Here is a 21,740-nt window from a genome sequence, read left to right as displayed (position 1 = left end):
TGGCGAGGTGGAGAAGAATCCCTGAGGCTCACAGGCCAGCAGTCTATCGACATCTGGAATCCCAGCACTTAGGATGGAGGCAGAAGGATCCCAAGTACAAGGTGATCCTTGGTTACAGAGTGAGTGTGAGATGAGGCCACTCTTTACACTGGAGGTAGGACAGTCTACTTCCAGACACTTTCGGGAAGAAGGTGGTGGCAGATCATTCATCAAGCAGACAACTGAGGTCTTCAACAAATACAGCACACCCCTTTAGGGACACACCAGCACTTCCTATCAGAGGGACATGCCAAGTGCCTAGCTTTAGCAGGGACAGTCAATTGGTGTGAAGGGAATCCTTAGCAAAAAAAAGCCCCTCTTTCTCACACAAAACAAAACTTTGCATGCTCTCTCTCCGGCTCTTTCTTGGATCTCATGTAGCTCAGGCTGACTTCAGTCTCACTATATGGTCTCAAATAACCTTGAACTTCTGATCCTCCTGCTTCCATCTCCCTAGAGCTAGGTTTATAGGCATGCACTGTCACACTGGTTTATGCAGTATTGGGGATGGAACCTAAGGCTTTATAAATGCTAGGCAATCATTGAACCCATGAGCTACATCTCCAGCCAGCAAAAGGGTTTTCTAAAGTCTGTAAACTCAGAGCTCTGTTTTGAGGTCCAAGAGTTCTGTTTCCATGTCCTAGATCCCTACACCTTGTCCTGCAAACAGTCCCACAGGGGCATTTTTTACACTTGACTCTGTCTTCTTTCCCTTGTGCAGAGGTAATTTTCATGCCATCTTCCCCCTCCTTTAGCTGCCTCCCCAATTTTGGAATCTTCAAGCACACTTGCATGTACCTGCCCTGATCCCCCGGGCAAACAGAATCCCAGAACATCACCTTGGCTTCCTGGGTCACCTGCCACTTGCTTTTGAAGCTATGGTCCTCTATATCAAGCTCATCCTAAAACAGACTTTCCCTTCTTGGCCTGTCATTGTCTTTCTCCCTGCATGGCCAACGGTGGAGCTATCCCAAGGAGGCACCCAAGAAGCTGCAGCCAGCCAGGCAGCCCTGGAGTCGCTGCTGCGATGCCTGCCAGCAAGTGTCTGTCCTGGTACCTGGCAGGCACAAACCCCCCACCAGTACGTACCTGACTTGCCACCAGGTATCACTCTAATTAGTCACTGTAATTGAGGCTGAACACAATTAATTACATAATTTTTGAAGTGTTCGAGTTTAATTCCATTAGAATTACATCATGAAACCAGGGAATTACACAGGATTACCAACAAAAAGCAAATAGGGATGAATAAAAGGAACTCCAGGCTGACTCCCCGCATGTCTGACTCCCATCTAAGGCTGAAGCACAGAGCCCATCACCACACCTGTTTTGAATAAGCCTGTGGCACCCAGCCAGCTGAGTATCATAAGGACCTACCTTTGAAGGAACCCATAACCTACACCCCAAACACTAGGGACACAGGCCTGCTGGATGCTCAGTGACAGTGTGGCACTGAAGACCATTCTCTCCCGGGAAGGACGGTCTCTCTAATAGCTGCCATTCCCCAACCTCAGCTTTTGAGGCCCAAATGGCATCCTAGTTAAATGCCACTCATCTGTCCCATTTCTGTCGTGGCCTCCCTCTAAACGGCAGGCCTGGGTACATTCAGTCTGGGAGGGGCATTAGTGTGGGCCTTTTTCCTGGGCCTGGCCCTCCCTAGATCTCCTAGGGACTATGGTGCCACCACATCATCCTCCAGTTCAACTCCTTATTGCCTGTCCTTCTCATGGAGCTTCTGGAAGGGCATTTGAAACACAAATCTAAGCCTTCAACTTTTCATCTTCCATTTAGAAATCAGTTCTTCCTCTGGATCTTTTCACAGAAATACTCCCATGGGGCTGTGCTAGAGGCCCTGCTCCCTTTGTTCCCAGGACCCCAGGGGACAACATAGTGTCATTCATTCCTTCACCTGTTTTCTGCCTCACCTACAAGAATGGAGTAGGTTCCTGAGTGGCAAGAATTCCTTGTGGTTCTAGAACGTGGCCCAACCTAGCACAAAGAGGCAGGGTGTTCTGAATATTGACTAACCGAGTAGTTGGAGAAGGAGGCAAGACCCGTTCTTCAGAATCACCTGCCCCTCACAGCCTGATGCTCAGGGATCCTCTGCCTCAAGATCTCTCGCCAGCAGGTCAGGTGCTTACTTCATGTCAAAAAAGGTCTGAGGCAGTCAGACGCCAGGAGCTATGCTCATGAAGTGAGTGTTGGGCTGGACAAATGCATCAACTGGTAAAGAACCCAAGTCTGAGCCCAGCAGCCACATAAAAAGCCAGGTGTGGTAAAGCACACCTGCAATCTGGGTGCTGGAGAGGTGGAGACAAGAAATCCCTGGAGCTCACGGGCCGGCCAGCTCAGCCTACTTGATGAGCTCCAACCAGTAAGACTCTCTCAAAAAACAAGGTGTATGGCCAGGAGTGGTGGTGCACACCTTTGATCCCAGGGGCACACACACACACAAACACAAGTGTAGGGACAGCCTGGGCAGCCCATAGAAAATACAAGTTGATCCACAAACAAAACAACAAATTATTTCACTCAAACATACTGTTAGTTCCAAAAATCAACACACCTTTTTGCATATTTTCTCTTTATTTTTTTGTTGTATTTTTTCCTTAATTTTATCATTTCATAACAAACCAATGTCATCCATCCCCATCTCCCCCACCCATCCACACACACCCCCATTCTACCCCCCCACCCCCCCACCCCCGTTGCATCTCCATCAAGGTCTACAAGATGGATCACCAGGAAAAGGTGCTTGCTGTCCAGGATGACAACCATAGTTTTAATCCCTGGACTCCACATAGTAGAACAAAAGCCAACTTCCAAAAGTTGTCCTCATACCGCTACACATATGCTGTGCCCTGAGTATTCTCCCATACAAACAAGCAAGTGTAAAAAAATTTCAAGTACATCGGGTATGCAAAATAGTATTAGTAATTTTCTGGGTCCAGAGTCATCAAAAAAGCTCACTCTCCAGTAATAAGTCACTGAGAAAAATCATGTGTGCGGAGTGTCACTGTGACCAGGATGCTTCTCTGAAGACAGATGACCACCCACGCAGCTCTCAGAAAGTCAGTCCCTGAACATCCACCACACACCACCTTCCCTTCCTGCAAGCTAAAAACAGGGCCCTTGTAGGGTGCTGTCCTGAGGATATCGGAGGACTTGAGTGGCTCTGGCACCACACACAGCAGGAAGTACATCTTGACTTCCAGGGTCTAGGAAAGAGGCAGCTCCAGCCCCGGCCAAGACGAGGTCAGACACTAACAGCACAATAGAACACGGTTCCCCAAAACTCACCCAGCATAGCTGTGATGTGCACATGTTATGAGGACATGGGACAGGTGAGGTTGAGAAGGAGGGCTCCTTCCAGCCCAAAATGTCTGATGAAGTCTGCAAGCAAGGGTGCATGCAGTCTCTTAGATAGTGCTTTTCCGTCAGCTAGTGAGGAAGCAGAGAAAGCATGCAAGCTGTGAAGGTCCCAGCAACACCAAGTCTACCCGAGGGTGGGACTTCGGTCTCAGAAGAAGGAAAGGCACTCCCTGTGGGGCAACCCAACCAGGCCCCATTTCACTCTCCAGCTACTTAGTAAACAAGACAACCAGAACACTGCGTAGGCAGTCTGAGTCCCCAGGACTTCAGCTACGAGTTGACCTCCCTACACAGCAGGTTATACAGCCTCCCCAGAGCTGGGTATAGACACCATGGAGTAAACTAAGGGTCTCAACCATGTCCTACTAGCACTCAGTGCCCAGGGAATGAGAGCTGGCAATGGGCAAACTAAACTCCCCCGCCCTATCACCAGCAGACATAAGCTGGCGACAGTTCATAAAGTCCGTCCTGAGAGCAGCCCGTCCCTTCCCTCCTCATTCCGTTTACCTGACCTAGATCCAGAGCTGGGAAAGTTAAAGTGAGGGGCACAGAGGTATACCAAGTTTAAACCAAATCTTGGGTTCAACCCCTAGGACTTCAAAAATAAGAACTACAAGAAAAGAAACTTTTACCCACTCCATCTCCAACCAAGATAGACAGGTCGCTTTTGTGTTCTCTCTCCTGTCCCCCTTCCTCCCTCCCTCCTTCCCTTTTTCTGTCTCTCTGCCCTTGGTACTGGGGGATTGAACCTGGGCCTCCTACATGCTAGACAAGAGCTCTTCTGCTGAACTACATTCCTAGCCCACAATTTTACAGAATTCTCAAGCACTAATCAAAGCCCCCCAAAAAATCCCCCATAGGCATCACACTGCCTCTCAATCCATCTGCCTACTCAGCACCAACCTTTTGCCCAGACATACAACACAGGAGCCTCCCCTAGCTCCTGAAATCCCAAAAGAAATGAAGCCTCTTCCCCTTGCTGGCCCACTCCTTCCACTCAGCCCCTACAGCAGCAGGTCACACCCCCTACTGGACCACCCTGCTCCTTTCAGGTCCCACCTGCCGCCCTTGCTTCCCCAGATCCATGCAAATGTTTGCTTGTACAGCCAGACAATGACGTCACCACCACAGAAATATCTTAGGTAGTGCTTTCTTGGGGTAATGAAAAAACAGAAAGTGTGGGCTATGATGACCGCTGCTCAGAACCAGGCCTGGCTGGCTGCCAGGCCCCAGAGAGCTTCTGGGGAATGGGCTGGTGCAACACATTCCTCTGGCCCAGACGCCCAAACCAGAGTACTTCTAGCTCCAGGCTTGCTCTGACATTTGCTGGGTTCTGACAACCAGGCAGTAACTGCCTTCCCTGCTCAGTGGGGGAAGTACCCTCCCTCCCTGTCAGGCTGCAAGTAGACTTGACAACGAATCTCCAGCATAAACTGTTCTGTCCAAATCTATTTTTTAAGTGGATTTTTAGGGAGCTGGGGACACGGCTCAGTTGGTAGTGCTTACCTAGCATGCATAAGGTTATGGGTTCTATCCCCGGCATGGGGGAAAGGGGACAGATGACAAAACCAAACACCAAAACAAAACAAAACAAAACAAAAACAACCCTAGGTGGGTTTGAACCAACACATGCAAAGAAGGAATTTAACAAATGGGAATACAAACTAAGTATATTCTCTCAGCAAGTTTCCAAGAATAGCCATTTTAATAGACCTGTCCTACCTTCCACAGTATTAAGAGCCAGATCTCAGTTCAGTGGTAGAGTGTTTGCCTAGCATGGGCAAGGCCCAGGGTTCAATCCCCAGCAATAGGGGAAAAAAAAAAGAAAAGAAAAGAAAAGAAAAGAAAAGAAAAGAAAAGAAAAGAAAAGATCAACTTCGCATTCTAAATTACGACTCTCCAGCAGAACACAGAAAGGCCAAACCCTGAGAGAGACCACAGCCCTCAGGCAGCATTTCCTACTGTGCACAGTCCTAGGAGAGAATGTGACAGTTAGTACATGTAGAACATAAAGTGGACAGCAGGTGCCTGAGAAGTCAGGACTGTTGGGTGCTGCCCTAGAGGCAATGTGGTCCATTAGAGACACTGAAGGAGGAAGTCAGCAATTGGAAGAGAGCCCCAGAGCCCCCCAGCTACCCCATAACTATTTTTTCTGGGAGGCCCCAGCCCCCATACTTGACTTGGCCTTCCTTGTCCATTCCCCACGATTAGATTTCTGTGACCTTCCAGCTGCCCCACGCATACTGTCAAAGCCTCCTCCTTGCCATTCAGTCTGCTTCCTCCCAGCGAGAGCCCGCCACTCCTCCATGCGGGAAGGAATGCATGCAATCAGGCTGAACCCTTAGATGGATGTCCAGAGGGAGCTTCCGAGGAGAATATCCACAAACAAGCAAGATTCTGGGTTTGCTTCTGCTGGAATGAAAGGTTTGGATGCATCGGAGACAGACATCCATCACAAGTTCTGTCTGCCAGCTTGGGGAATGTGGTCTCCATTCCATGCCAGAGTAAGCTGCTGTGGGTGTTTATGGACAGGCACAACATGATGAAATCAATGGTTTGAGAAGATTCATCTGGCAGCCCTGTCTGTCATGGATTTCAACCTGCTTCAAATGGACAATTTTCAAAAAAGCAAAGATTGTGAACTCAGGTGGTATGCGTTAGAAAAGACAAGATCTCATTGCCCATAAACAACCACAAACTAACTGTGCACGAGCGCACGTGCGAGCACACACACACACACACACACACACACACACACAATTTCATTAAAGTATCAGGGAACGGTGGGATGACAGCATAATTACATACCCACATGAAGCCATGGAAAACAATTGCAAACCACTTCTAACTCCCCTGACAATAACCATCAACCATAACTGGCAATATCCTTCCTTTCCCAGTCCTACATTGTGCTGACAAACTATGGTACCAGGGTTGAGGACAATGGTGGACAAGGGTAGAAAAGAGGCAATTCATTCCCTCTAGCATGGCCAGCTTCGGGTGACACTGAACACAGCATGGCAGGGCTGGACGAAGCACCCAGCCACACTATGGGTCCCCTGTGCTCAATACAAAGGCTGTGGCAGACCTCATCACCTGGAAGAGGCATCTTATAGCAGCCAGGCTTCCTGTCTGGCTCCAGAATTCCCACACTTGCCTACTGAGCAGAAACATGATCCCAACTTGAACCTGTCTCCCACTTGGCTGGAAGATATGAAAGCACGTGTTATTGTGAAAGCAAGAAGTTGAGGTAGAACTGAAATAAGCAAGTCAGTAAGGGAGCATTCTGACCCTGTTTTCAGCAAAGACTCCCGTCCCAAAGCCTCATGCTGCGCCACAGAATGGAGCTATATCTCTGTTTAGAACTTAAGGTCTGTGTTCTGGGATGCAGCTCTTTTTCCTCCCCATTGGAAAGGTCTGATCACAATGGGCTGCTCTTGGTGAAGGCAGTCCAGAGCAATACAATACGCAATCACTCAAGTTCAAGTTCTAGGCCAACTTGCATGGTGAAAATCAGAAAGGAAAGAGCATGGCCCGGGGTTGAGGTACACTCCCTATAACCACAGCCCTTGGGAAGTAGGAGCAAGAAGATCAGGAGTCCAGAGGCGTTCTCGGTTATATAGCCAGTTCCAGGCCAGTCTGAAACCCTGTCTCAAAACACAAAACAGCCGGGTGTAACAGCATGCCATGGCGATATAATGCTGAAGAGGCAGAGATGGGAGGATCAAAACATCAATAAAAATACATTGGGCCAGCAAGACAGCTTAGCAGATAAAAAAAAAAAAAAGAAGAAAAGAAAGAAAAAAGAAAAAAGGCACTTGCCAGGCAAGCCTGAAGACCTGAGTTTGATCCCCAGAACCCACAGTTGAAAGAGAAAACTAACACCAGAAAGTTGTCCTCTAACCTATACCCACATACACACACTTCACACATTAACAATAAATTTTTTAATTTGAAGAATCTCTTAATTTCACCAGTATCTGCCATGCTTTATGGAATAATGCAAGAAAATGACAACCAGAGAGGAAACAATGTAGCTGTCTCCAAGGGGAGGGGGGAACTACCACAACAAAATCCTTCCCAAACTTCATCAATTAAAAAAACAAAATTGTAGCGTCCAATTCCCTCAAGAAATACCTTAAATTTTCATTTACATCGAATCTTCTAACAATCTCAAAATGAAGTTCCTTATTAAGAAAACAAAAAAAGCAGTTGTCATGACACTGAAGATGTCAGGCCTGGCACGGCAGGGGCAGGACAAGAAATGACAGGCAGAGGTGACAGGGCTCCACCTGCCTTGCAAAGGCTAAGGGCAGCTCCCCAGGAGCCCTTCCTTACCCAGCAGCCCCTAGGACTTGCTGAGGTTTGCCTTCCAGGCCCAGAGAGATGGTGCAGCCAATAAAGGCACTTACCACCAAGCCTGACCACCTACATTCCAACTCTGGGAGCCACACGGTGGAAAGAAAGAACTCACTCCCAAGTTGTCCTCCGACCTCACCTCTTACACACACAACAAATAAGTAAATGTAACCTTTAAAATAATACTTTGCCTTCTGTGTCATTTACTAACTTTTTAGAAAGTTTAAAAATCTCTCTCTCTCTCTCTCTCTCTCTCTCTCTCTCTCTCTCGTGTGTGTGTGTGTGTGTGTGTGTGTGTGTGTGTGTGTGTGTGTGTGTGGTATATGAGCACCTGTGCATGCAGGCACTCTAATGCAGTCAGAGGGGAAAGCAGGTGTCCTCTCCCCATCCTCTCTCCATCCTGAACTCTGGGGATCAGCCGTCTCCTGGGCAGTCTCCCCATGCCCTATTTTCGCGTGGTTGCTAAGGATTTAAACTAGGTCCTTTCGCTTTCGCAGCAAGTGCTCTTACTCGCTGGACCGTCTCCCCAGCCCCGTTTTACTGACTTTCATCAAACCATTTTTAACAGAGTAAACAGGCGGGAGGGAACATGGCAATAAACCAAAGCACTCAGAGGTCCAAAGAACAATCTAGTAATGGCCCTTAAAGTGAGTTCACGTGCTTTTGAATCTTTAAAACTTCAAACTGTGTTAGAAAACGAAAGTCACAATTTATTAGAGAGAAAGACCCAATTGAAAGAACACAACTTGCTTACAGGAGGAGGACAAGTGGAAAGCAGCTTTTGAGCTGTGGGTTCGGTTTACCGTTTATTTTCTCAGACAGGGGCTCAGCCCAGGCTGCCCTCAAACTCTATGTACTCAAGGATGACCCTGAACTTTTTCAAGACAGGGTTTCTCTGTGTAGTTTTGGTGCCTGTCCTGGAACTTGCTCTATAGACCAGGCTGGCCTCGAACTCAGAGATCCGCCTGCCTCTGCCTCCCCAGTGTGCCACCACTGCCGGGCGACCCTACACTTCTGATCTTCCCTTATCCACCTCCCCAGTACTGAGATTTACAAGTGTCCACAATCTTACTAGGTGTGAAACCTAGAGCCTGGTCCAAGCTAGCACTACATCCTAGCCCTGATTTTATTTTCTTCATATGATGGGTGGACAGGATCTGAGAGTCTCTTCCATCTTTAAAAACAAAAACAAAACAAAAAACTGTCAAGACCTAAATTTATTTTCATGAGAGTAGAAACGGCATTCCGCTGCTGGTCATGTTGCAATATTCACTTAAGAAAGGGCTAATTTGTCCATTTGTTTCTCCCTTAACCAAACTTGGGATGCCTTGCAAGCAACCACAGACAACTTTTTTACAACGTTAACTGCATTTCCTTATTGAGCAAGTACAGCCGGACAGAACGACTCTGCAGCATCCCTCAAGGTAATGTGAAAAAAGAACCAGTTACTTGGCAGTTCAGAGTTTAAGCTCTGGTAGTTTCCTCCAGCATTAACTGCATAAATCAAACACACGAGAGCATCCTCGATTTCAAACAAGGGTGAATGAAGGAAGCCCGGGTTGCAGACTCTGGTGTCTCAGAAAGGTGTGGCCTGCTTTGGCAGCTCTGCTTCAAGGAAGCTTTAATGGAAGGAAGCAGGACCTAGTCAGTTTTACTCAGTGTGGATCTCCTGCGTAGCTACTGCTTCCTTGTTCTGCAGAGTGTCTTCCCAGGGGTCTTCTGTCTGATTCCCTCTCCTCTCTAGAAAGACACCCCTCCCTCCCCACACCCTTTTATCCCACTTCCATGGCCCAGGGCTCTATTAAACACTCCTGCCAAAAGCCTGCAGCCTCCGACAGTAAGGAAAAAAATGCAGACGAAAATGAAGAAACTGACAGTCTTTATTTTCTGTCACTTCCTTCCAGTCCTGGTGATGGAACCTTCTCATTCTCATATGCCAGGCAATCCTACCCGACATCTAGAGCCCCAAAATTCTTTTGTTTGTCTGTTTATCAGACAGGGTCTCACCATGTAGCCCTGGTTGATCTGAGCTCACTACGTAGACTAGCTGGCCACAAACTCAGAGATCCACCTGCCTTAGCCTGCCAAGTGCTGGGATTAAAGGCATGTGCCACCATGCCAGGCATAGCCCTAAAAATTCTGAAGAGGTCTACAACAAAAGAGACATCTTTCAAGTCTGTGTTCATCTCAGATTTTTTTTAAACTGTGTTATTTAATAATGCGAACAATGTATACCACAGCACTTTTTAGGACTCAGAAGAATTCTTGGTACAACAGCAGTGCTGAGAACCAGGGTACAGGTTCTCCCAATCCCAAATCCCTCCTGCAGGACACTTCCCTCCCTGCCAAACAATGCTCTTCTCACAACTTTCTCAGAACCCAGCATAAAAAGACAGGGCTGGCTGGGCAGTAGTGGCACACGCTTTTGATCCCAGCACTCAGGAGGCAGAGCCAGGATCTCTGTGAGTTCGAGGCCAGCCTGGTCTACAGAGTGAGTTCCAGGACAGCCAAGGCTACACAAGGAAACACCATCTCAGAAAACCAGAAAGAGAGAGAGAGAGAGAGAGAGAGAGAGAGAGAAGGCTGAATTACAGTGGTTCATGTCTGTAATCTTAGTATTGGGAAGGGCGGCAAGGCAGGAGGACTGCTGTGAGTTTGAGGCCATCTTGCACTATAGAAATCCCACCAATAAATTAATTAAATAATTTAAAAAGTGGGACCTAAAGCAACTCAGGAAACATGAGCAAGACCAACAACTCCAAATGGTCCTTAGAGAATTCAGCACACACACACAGAGCAAAACCTAATTTGGAACAGAGAGAAGGTCAAGGCCGCCAACTGGCTTTCAGGAGCGCACCCACAAAACCTGAAACAGGAAAATGGCAGAATTCAGGGGACTCTGGCACTGGTTATGTTAGTGAAATACACCCCAGACCAAGTTAAAATTTTAAGGCTTTCAATGAAAGAGTCATGCAGAATTTTTAGGCAAAGTAACTTGTCCCTGAACTCAAAACACCATCAGGTTATCATAAACTGTAAATCTATGCTCCAGTCATGGATGAGTCAAGGGTAGAGATGGGTGCCTTTAATCCCAGCACTCAGCAAACTGAGGCAGATGAGTCTCTGAGTTCAGGACAGCCTGGTCTACATGGTGAGTTCCAGGATAGCCAGGGTTATGTAGAGAGACCCTGTCTCTGAAAAACAAACAAAGCAAACAACACCATTTATCCGGTTGTTGCCACTGAGATCTTTTTTCTCTCAGACATGACTGGGGTGTGCAGGTAAACAGCAGTAGGGGGCAAAGAGAGGCTGTGGGTCTCTCTTCAAAGAGCACCAACACAATGAATAAGCAGCAGCAGTGAGTGTCCCTCCACTTGGCTACGGCCAGCCTCACACCAAAGAGTCCAAGAGTGTCCCACCTGTTTCCAATTAGATACCAGAATTGCTGGAGTGCTTAAACTACATTTGCTTGCTACTTACACAAAACAAGTCTTCCAGGTTTTTGGAATGGTTAAAATATGTTAAAATAAGATTAAGGGTCTGGTTTAAACAATCAGAGGCAGGGGAATTTCAACTGAAACCAAAACTATCTCTCCGAGGCAGCAAAAACCCAGAGCTTCAGACAAAACAAAAAGACGAGGTAGACACATTTCTGCCGCTGACAATGACTAATAAAAATCAGACTTTTCTTGGGAAGGGCATTTATACTTTAAAGCTACATATTAAATTTCAAATAAATTTAAAATAATTCCTATAGTCACTCACAATTCTATATAGCAGACTAACTTATTACAATAACTTGACAGGGCACTCATATATGGCCCAGCAAGATACGTAAAATTTTCGGAACCTATAAAAGGAACAAAGGGCAAGAACGGAGATTTTTCACATGGTGAAATTCTCCTAAAGCAATATAAAGATTTTCCACTAACAAATCTATCTTTCCTTCATTTCACTATGGAATGGAAATGTGGGACTTCTCTCTGGCCTTGTTATTTTTGTTTGTTTGTTTGTTTTTGTTTTTGTTTTTTTTTAACAATCTCAGGAAAAGCCTTGACCATCAGTGGCAAGCTCCCACACACTGAGAGTTTTCCTTGACTATCAACAGAGAAGGGACTTTTAAAACTATTAAAGTCTTGGGCTGCGTGGGGGTGAGCAGAAGGCAGGTCCAGTCGGTGGATTAGGAGAGAAAAATTCTCGGGTGGACGGAGCTATTGGTTCCCCTTCCCAGCCTAGACCTGAGTTCTGATAGAAGACAAGAAGACACAGGCCAGAGGGCTTCAGTGCACCCAGCCGCATCAAGAGCCACTGCATTATTTTATCCTTGAACTGACTTGTGCCTTTCAAAAAAAAAAAAAGAGGCTTCACCCAGGCAAAAGCTTTAAGCAACTGATAATAACCCTTCCCACACCCAGTCTCGAAAGACACCTATATTAAAAGAACCAAGAAAAGAAAAAAACAGGAGTGCCCTGCATCATTTGCTCATTCATTACCCTGTCAAAGGCACTAAGTGGGGTATTTTAATTGAAATTATATACTTATTACAAGGAGCAGTGTTGGGCTGCTGGAAACACACACACACACACACACACACACACACACACACACACACACACACACACACTAATCTGAGCACGTCCATAAGAGGAGAAAACAAAAGCAACAAGAAAACGGATTTGCAGCAAAAACTGAACTACTTTTCTAATTTGGGGAGAGAACAGTTTTAAAGTTCACTTTTGCAGGGAATTCTCCAAAGGGAACAGAAAACACCCCAGACCGATGCAGCCACAGGCAGGCCCCATCCCCAAGAATATTCAGAGTCCCACTAATTTGAAAACATGTAACGAGAGTTAAACATACTTCTTTTCAAACATGTATTTGAAAGATAAATTTATACAATGGTGTTTTTCTTATTAAGAAAAAAAGTTTGGTTTGTACAAGTCTGGGGCAGTATCAAAACTTGTCTAACTAGTCTCAGCAACACTAGAGCGGTAACTTTGCACAGCACAAGCCTTGGTTGAGGATGAGAAAGGAAACAGGCCAGTTTTCAGAAACTCTCTTCAGGCAGACATCCACTCCAAGTGGCAAAATGGTCTTAAGACCCAAGAAGCAGGGGCATCAGAACATAGTCCGCCAGGATGGTGAAGGGGCGCCGGGTCCCACTGCGTCTTACCAAGACCTAAACCAATCCAGCGAAGAAGACTCGGCTGGATCTGCACTTTCAGTCAGCTGGAGCTCAGTGTAACCTAACAATCCACACCCAAAATCTCCGGCTCTGAACGGTGAGAACTGGGGACCCTCAACCAGCCACCAACTCAAAAACCCTGGACCTAAGTTCCCAGACAAAGGTGCAGTCCGGAATCATACTTGACCTTTGGCATTCCAAGTTCAAGTAAGGCTTTCAAACTTGCCATCCAAGTGAGTGACACGGTTAAAACCACCTAAGGCCAATTTGTTATCTACTAAAAGCCAATAGGCTCTGCAGCAGGAACAGAGCTTAAACAAAGGGTTTTGTTTGTTGTTGCCGTTTTAAGGTCAACATTTAGTTCATTCATGTCAACCATAAGGGAAATGTTCAATGAAGTCATGGGGTTAAATGTCCTCAAGATCCCCCAAGGAAAGCTAATCAATGCATGGGGTGGGGGCTGCAAAAATATATTAGCTCATAAGATCTAATAATTCTCAAGAAACCAAATCATTTTTCTGGCCTTCTTCAGGAATGCTTAATAAAGGGACTTTACTGATATTAAACTAAGATGTCACATGGGGGTGGTGGTGAAAATTAAGGTTTGTTTCTTAAAACTCCACAACGGATTTACAGTAAGCACAGGAATTAAATTATGGTAAAAGGGAGCTATTTTTACTAAAATGGGGTAGGCCAATTAATCAAAAAATGCCATCCGGCTGTGTTCATTACATTCAGGAACCTAATTTACACAACAGACACTATGGAGTAATCCATTTTAGTCAATGACTACTCGAACTTCTTTAAGTTTTAATCTTATCAGAAATACATATTTCACATAGTCTTCCTTAGCTAAGAGAGAAATGGGAGGATATTTCATAACGAGTATGAGTCCGCCTTATCTTCCTCACGTAGGCAAGGGCAGAAAAAGCAAGCACAATTAAAGTGGTTTCACTCCACTTATATACGTTTTAACCCAATCGCCTTCGTTTCCTGCAGGCCTACATACGGAGTTCGTTTGTTTCCGACTCCTAGGGGTGCTCTGGGTGGGTTAGGAAAGTTCACTCAAGTTCACGTTCAAGCACACTTTAGAGTTTGGAGCAAAGGCGGTTCCCTAGAGATGTTATGGAGCATCACACACACACTCACACTCACACACACACACACACACACACACACACACACACTATGCAAGGCTGCGGCTCTGGACCACAAGACTGTCCCCCCCTACTCTCCAGTGTCCCCCCCCTCCCCCCCAGTGATCGAAGCTCTGCGGGCTCACTCGCCGCTCACCTTCAGCTTGGCTCCGGCTACGCACAACATCCACCTGGCAGATTCCCGGGGCTGTCCAGGAGCCGCGAACGCGGAGCTAGCACTAGCAGGGAGGGCCCCGAGGGCGAGCAGCTGGTTCAGATGAGGGGTGGCAGGCAGGATACCATCCTCTGGGCACGCAGGCAGCTCCGCCGCGGAATGGGAAGCCCCGGTACCATCCCCTCGAGGAGATGGGGAACCACAATCGGTCTCGGCACAGTCCAGCGGGGCCCCCGGGGCTTTGCTTTCGAGAACCGGGCTGGAGAAGGCAGCTCGCAGCGGACCTGCCGCGCGCTCCATAGCTCCCGGGGCCCCTTAGCAGAGAGCACAGAACACACCCCTCCACGAAAGAGAGTGAGGGGCTGGAGTGATGCAAGCGACGGGTCACCGAGGGGGGAGCCTTGGAAGTCCCTGAGACGCGCAGCTAAGTCTGTCTGCACCGATCAGTGATCCCGGAGGAAAAGCGCCCCGAGACCGGGTCACGCAGGGGCCTGCACTCGGTGGAAAGTTGCAGCCTCCCTCCCGCACCTTCCCCCGCTCCTCCGGGGCCGATCCCACACTCCGCGCGACCCACCGGCGTGCGGGGCAAGCCAAGTTTTCCCTTTTCCAAAGCTTCCCCCACAACCCCTTCCCGGGGAAGTCCCCGGGCGCAAAAACAGGGGACAGATCCAGCTCCGCAGTCACTTTCACGCAGCAGACACACACAAAAGAGCGCGGGGCTTGCGGGTTGGCCCCGGGACGTAAACAAACGGGGTGGAGGTGGGGGAGGTGTGGGGGGGGGAGGGACCCGCCAACACCGGGGAAGCCGGTGCCCGGGCCGGGTCGCCACCGGTTGACAATCCCTTGACGGGAGTCGCGGGAAGAGGAACGGTAGCGGCTGGGCCCAAAGGCGGGGACCACCGATCGGGGAGCAAGCCCAGGCGCTCCAAGCCGCCGGCCGTTCTCCACGGCAAAGGGGCCACCCGCCAGCCTGGCCGTCGCCGCCAGCCGCCAGCCGCCGGTGGCCGATCTGACCCTCCCCCGGAGCCGGCGGCACCACAGCGCCACCAGCTCCAGCTCCAGCTCCGCCGCGCCGGCGGGGCAGTGGCGGCGGCGGCGGCGGCGGCGGCGGTCCGCGACTCTCTCCTCCAGGAGACAGAGGAAAAGAGAGAGACAGGCGCTTCACCCCCCACCAGCAACTCCCCACAAACTTTCCCCGGGAATACGCCGCCGGGGCTGAGCCGGGCTGGGGGGTGAGAGGGGGGGGAGAAGGAAGGACGTGACCGGCGGGAGGGCGACGAGCGTCCCGCAGCTCCCCTTCTCTGCAACCCCGCCGCCCCTCCTCCGGAGTCACCCCCGGGGCGCGTCCTCCTCCTCCTTGGGCGCGCGCGAGTTCCCACCGAGCCCCCGCGGTGCTGGTGCTGGTGGCGGCGGCGGGGAAGTGGGGGGGGGGGAGAAGAGGACCGTCGCTCCCCCCCTCCTCCTTTCCACCGGGGTCCCGCGACAACGACAGCGCGCGGGGTCCGCACCGGCGGCGGCGGCGGCGAGGATGATGGCGAGGATGGTGGGGAGGAAGACACCCTCCGGGGTGGAAGGGGGCAGACACCGGGGGGCAAAGATGTTGGTGGCGGCTGGCGGCTCCGGCGCCATCTTGGGCTGATCGATGAATTGAACAAAGAGGATCAATTTCTGATCAAGCCGAGTGATCAATGAGCGCCGGGGAGCCCGAGGGACGCGTCGCCGACTCGGCCCCGCTCTTCTCCCGGCACCCCCCTCCGGCTTTCCCCCGTCGCCTCAGCACCCCCGCCAGGGCCTGGCAAGCCCCGGAGTGTCACCCTCCTTCCGGAGGGAGGCCGCGACCGCCCGCAGCCCTCACCCCCCGGGCGCGAGGCCGAGCGCCGAGAAGCCTGACCTGCAGCTGCTGTAAATCAAAGCGCTTCCAATATTGAAACATCGATCCCACATTGGCCGCCATCTTGAGACATATTGAGACGGAGTGAGAGGCTGATAGAGAGGGGGCTGGAGTTCAGGAGCCGCCAGGAGGCAGCAGGCGGGCGGGCGCCAAAACCCGGCCTGGAGCCGGCCGCCGCCTCAGCCACCGCGGACGCGGACTCCTTCCTCACGGCGCCGCCGCCGCCGCCGCCGCCGCCGCCGCCGCCGCCGCCTCAGCCATGGAGTCACCAGGAGCCTGAGGGAAACGCGGCGGCGGCGGCGGCGGCGGCGGCGGCGGCCTGGGCGCGCGCGCACCGCGCGCTCCCTCTCGCCCCACCGCCGGAGCGCGGGCATCCGGGGCCCTCGCGACCCCTCACCCTTTTTCCCGCGCGCCCCGCCGCAAGCCCCCCTCCCAGGCCGCGCGGCGACCCTGCAGGGGCCCGGCCTCGAGGGGGCGCTGCAGGGTCTCCTCGGGACCCGGAGGCTCACCTCAAGGGTGTACTGCCCTCACCCCACCACCACCACCACCACCACCCCAAACCCCGGGAAAGGTCGCGCGCGCGCGCGATCGCTGGTGGGCATCCCTTTGGGGTGAAGTCCCCTTGCTTGTTGACTTTGGGGGGCACGGGCGGAGGGGACGGTGCGCTGCGCCCGCTGCAGCGGTGTGCGCCCGGGCCGCAGCGCTCATTTTTTTTGTTTTTTGGGGTTTTTTGTTTTTTGGGGTTTTTTTTTTTTTGCTTTTGCAACCGTGCAGGCGGAGCGTGCAGAGAGACCACCTGCAAAGGCCGCGCGACCCAGACCCACCGCCCATCCCGCGCGCGTGTGCTGGGGACGAGCTGACTCGGGTCCCCTGGGCGTTCCAGCTGGGGGCCCTCCAGACCACATGGGTCACGAACAGTGTTTCCTATTCAAGGAAGTGCAACTATGTCGTGGTAAAGAAGTGGAAGGGAGGGGGGAGTTTGACCACCAGCCTTGGACACTCCCGCTGCTGCTGCTGCTTGCTGCTGCTGCTGCTGCTGCTGCTGCTGCTGCTGCTGCTGCTGCCCACGTTCATGCCCCACACTCGGTGCAATCCCCAAATTGCACCGGGACGCATCAGCAAGTGGCAGCAGGCTTCCCCTACCCCCTCAGAGTCGCTCCAGCTTCGGCCAGGACTGGGAAAGTCTTGGAGCATAGCTCTGTCCCCAAGCACACGCGTCTGCGACACAACCCAAGAAACTTTCTCGGTGGTTCACTCAGCTCCGCGTCTCCGCGTTCTTTGCAGGCAGAAAGTTTGAGAGCGTGCAAGGCACTCGAAACGGAGCGCGTGTTCCCGAGTTTGAAAACGCTCACGTTTAAACCGGGAGTCGGGGGGAGGAAATTCTCTTTACATTTCCTCTGGCCCCAAAGCACGCGTTTTAGGATCGTCATCTTGGATGGATTTAGTCACACAAGCAAGTTTGCGTTTACAGTAGGGATACGGTGCTTCGACTCTTCTGCACTTCGTTGAACGTGTAATTAGTTAAGACAAATCCCCCAAATTCCTTAATCTTTAAAATTATATGTAAATAACGTGTGTATGGAACACAAAACATGGCAGTAGAAAATAATTGCTCCCTGAGCCAAGTTCTTGGGTTTAGCACTATTCGGTTGCAGTGAGATCGATATTTTTGGAGAAAGGGGTTGGAAGTGAAAGTTCCCCCGAGACTTAGAGAACACACGTGTCCCCGGGTCTCGCAACTGCGACCAGACGCCTCTCTCTGTCCCGGAGCGGTCGGGGCCCGGGTGCCCTCGGCTTCCCAAGTCGCAGCGTCTGAGTGGCAGGCACGACACGAAGCAGGTGCGTGGGAGCGCGCGCGCGGGCGTCGGGGGGTGCAGAGCCAGCCTCCAGTCTGGAAGCCGTGACGCGGCGCCAGGAGGGACACTGCGGTGACCGCAGGCTTTGCCTGGGTGTTAGGCGCCGGAGCCGGAACGCGCGGGCGGCTGCTCTGCAGCTGCGATCGCACCGCCCGGTAGAGGGCAGCGGCTCCCCGACACTCGGGTCCTCAGGGTCGCGGTCCCCCACCACCACCAGTCCCCCCCAACACACTTGCCCACCCGGGCGCTGCGCACTTGGCCACGCCCTGTCCGGGATCCAAGCGGGAAGAACTACTTCGCCACCTTGAACCGCTTTTGGATCCTAGCCTTTCCCACTGTCTTGCACGTTAGAGACCTTCTATGCTTGTGCGGTGCCCGGCAAGCCCGACAAAAATTGGCCTAAAGGTAGCTAAACAAATAAAATGTGAGGGGGGCATTAAAACAAGCAAATTCCCTCTCGTGGGGAATGGTCCGGGAAATGGTATGGATTTACCACAGATGTTCTCAATCTAATTATCCTGTCGATCCCCTGGGTTTGAACTTTAAAAACTGAAATATATATGACCTGTGTAATAGTCGGGAAATACATCTGGTTAGAATTCAGAGTTCTGAATCCATAGCAATATTTTAGATATAAGTTTGACGGGTATTAAATACAACTGTTCCGTTTCCAGTTATGTTTGTACTCTTGCATGTTAACCTGGCTTACAATGGGTGGCCCAGAGCTTAAACTTTATTTAAAGAAAATTTAGATTTCTCCTAACAGAGTTTTGGGGTTATACAAACTTTATTGCCCCCAGCCAGGAAGAGGGAGAAAAAAATCAAGATAACTTCTCCAGTGGCATAAAATATTGTCATTTCAGAAGGTAAATCACCAACCAAAAAGTATCTTGGGTGAATGAAGTAAGAATGCAAAGACCTGTGAAAAGATTTTGAAGACTGCGTTTAAAATGTTTGGAACAAGAGTAGCCATAAAAGAACAGCTTAGAGATGGTAGGATGTCTCAGTGGGTAGAGCACTTGCTGTGCAAGCCTAATGGCTTGAGTTCCATCCCCAGAATGCACGTGGAGGGAGGAGAAAACAAAATTGTCCTCTGACCTCCACCCACTGTGGAGCTGTGGCGTGTGTGCCACTGCACACAAACATCATCATATTCATAAGTAATAAATGAAATTTAATAAAGGACAAATTGTAAGTATTTCAAAGACTTGTTTTTGTTTGTTTGTTTGTTTGTTTTGTTTTTTGTTTTTGTTTTCCTGCAAGTTGATGTTCAGGCAAGGTGTTGTAAAACCTGGACAACCACTGGCATCAGAATACAGTAGATTTACAAAGTTACAAACTGCTTAAAATATTTAAAAAATGGAAAGCTTTCAGGACTTCTATCTCCATTGCCACCCACAAAGATAACACGATGAGTGATCAGATCCTTCCAGAACCCAGAGTGAGAAAGGGTGGTTCTGACTCAAGACAAAAACAAAAAAAAACCTTGGCGTATAATTGATATGACTTTGAATGAAGCATAAGAAAAACAATCCTTTTGGTAATTTTTTTTTTTAATGTTCAGCTTCTCCCTCTAGGGGAAGAGAACTCACAGTTCCCAAGTCCATGACTAATTGCCACCCCAAGCTTTCCAAATTAAGCCCCCCTGTCATCAAATGAGAAAACTGATCAAAATGATATCCATTCCGGGCACCTCTCAATCCGGCTTCGCACCATGCAGGAGCCCGGGAAATCTGTTTCTTCTGTGACTGTTTTAGTGTCATCCAAAACCATTTAAAAAAAAAAAAAAAGCAGAGTTAGCCAACATGATGGTGCACACCTGTCCTCCCAGCCAGAGGTCGAGTCAGGAGGAGAAGTTCAAAATTATATATAGGGGATTCGAGGCCAGCCTTGTTACATGAGACCCTGTCTCTAAAGACCTCCACCAACAGCAGCAGCAAATAATCATAGTACATAGTGGTAGCAAGACTCCATTGGGGTTGCGGGAACGCGAAGCAAAGTTAGAGAAAATTGTAACGTATCTTGGGGACTTTACTCTTCTCTATTCTTCTGGCTTTGTAGACCCACTCACCTCTGTGGCATCCATGTTTAGTTTGTAAGCTGATGATTTTCTGAAACTACCATCTAGGGTAATACCTACTAAACGGATCCTCCCTGGGTAATCCCCACAAATGCAAATGCATGGCACCGGTCGCTAAAGATTCTGGTGCAGCCACTGTTCTTATAGACCGAACCTAATGCCTTGGATGAAATAACCATCAGGAAATGCTTCCTAGCTGGGCTTGCTGGTGCATTCCTGTGACCTGCTGTGCCACTGGCAGCAGGTGCAGGGGAATTGTCACAAATTCAAGGACATCTTGGGCTACATGTTGAGGTCAACTCCAGCTAGAGTTACAAAAGTGAGACCCTTTCTGAAAAAAAAAAAAAAAAAATTTTCTTCTAAACTAAAAATGTCTTACATTGAAGGGCATTAAAAAAAAAAAAAAAAAAAAAAAAAAGACAAAACAAGGCAAAGCCTCCCACAAATACTATTCTTTTTAAACAGGATTTCTCTGTGGAGCCCTGGCTGCCATGGATCTCACTCTGTAGAACAGGCTGGCCTCGAACTCAGAAAACCACCTGCCTCTGCGTCCCAAGGGCTGAGATTAAAAGCATGTGCTGCCAGGGCCCAGCTCCCACAAATGATCTTAATCTCTCTGGGGGAAAAGTCTTTATGTTCTGATTTCTTATGTGTTCCTCTAGAAATTATCTCCCCCAAGAAATACCGAGGAGTAATCTGGAATCTTAACCGAACTGAAATCATAATAATTCCCAAATCTTCTAAGATATGTTTCAAAGGCTAGACATGAAGATATTCATTCCAAAGCCTTCATTCTTTTTCTTAGTATCTTTACATCCAGATTAGAACTGGTTTCAGATCGTTTCCAACAAGAAACATTCCGGAGCCTAGGAGATAGCTCCCTTGGTAAAAGGCACTCGCTCTGAAAGTCTGATGACCTGTGCTCGAACCCCCAAACCCACAGGTGGACAGAGCAATCTACCTCCAAAAATGCTCTTACCTTCACATGGGTGCCATGGCACATGTGCACACATACACACACATACATGCACATTAATAATAAAGAAGTGAAGTTTTTCACATAACCATAAATAACGCCCAGCTCTGAAAACTACACCATGGGGCCTGGAGAGATGAAGGCCCAGGGGTGAAGAGCACTGGCTGCTCTTGCAGAGGACCTGTACTCAGTTCCCAGCACCCATGCCAGGCAGCTCATAGCCAGCTGTTACGCCTGCTCCAGGGGATGCGATGCCTCTAACCTCCACAGGCACCTGAACTCATATTCATATTCCCATACATAGACACACACATGCACATAATTGAAAATAAAATTCAATTAAAACCTATACCATAATGTAGTCACAGCCATAAAAACATGACTGTATATGGTTTTTTAAAAAGATTCTTATTCATAGTAAGTCATACCAAAAAAAAAAAAATCTGAAATTTACAAATATAGAAGTTCAGCTGGGCAGTGGTGACGCACGCCTTTAATCCCAACACACTTGGGAGGCAGAGCCAGGCAGATCTCTGAGTTTGAGACCAGCCTGGACTACAGAATGAGTTCCAGGAAAGCCAGGGCTACACAGAGAAACCCTGTCTTGAAAAACAAAACACAAAAAAAACAAATGTGTGTGTGTGTGTGTGTGTGTGTGTGTGTGTGTGTTC

General features: G+C 49.4%; 1 protein-coding gene across 8 annotated transcripts in view; it reads right to left on the bottom strand.

Moving 5' to 3' along the window:
• Positions 1–16,439, bottom strand: part of Cux1 (cut like homeobox 1) — a 331,979-nt gene extending 315,540 nt beyond the window's left edge. For 4 of the 8 annotated variants that reach the window (XM_036172586.1, XM_036172588.1, XM_036172587.1 and 1 more), the window contains exon 1: positions 16,158–16,439. In XM_036172586.1, coding sequence (XP_036028479.1) covers positions 16,158–16,220 — 63 coding nt within the window. In that variant the 5' untranslated portion in view covers positions 16,221–16,439. Of the gene's footprint in view, positions 1–14,248; positions 14,582–16,157 lie in introns of those variants that run through there. The other 4 variants (XM_036172590.1, XM_036172591.1, XM_036172592.1 and 1 more) reach the window with 2 other exon arrangements.
• Positions 16,440–21,740: the final 5,301 nt, after the last annotated feature.

This window comes from Onychomys torridus, chromosome 22 (genome assembly GCF_903995425.1).
Source record: "Onychomys torridus chromosome 22, mOncTor1.1, whole genome shotgun sequence".
Lineage (NCBI taxonomy): Eukaryota > Metazoa > Chordata > Mammalia > Rodentia > Cricetidae > Onychomys > Onychomys torridus.
This window is presented reverse-complemented; position numbering and strand designations above follow the sequence as displayed.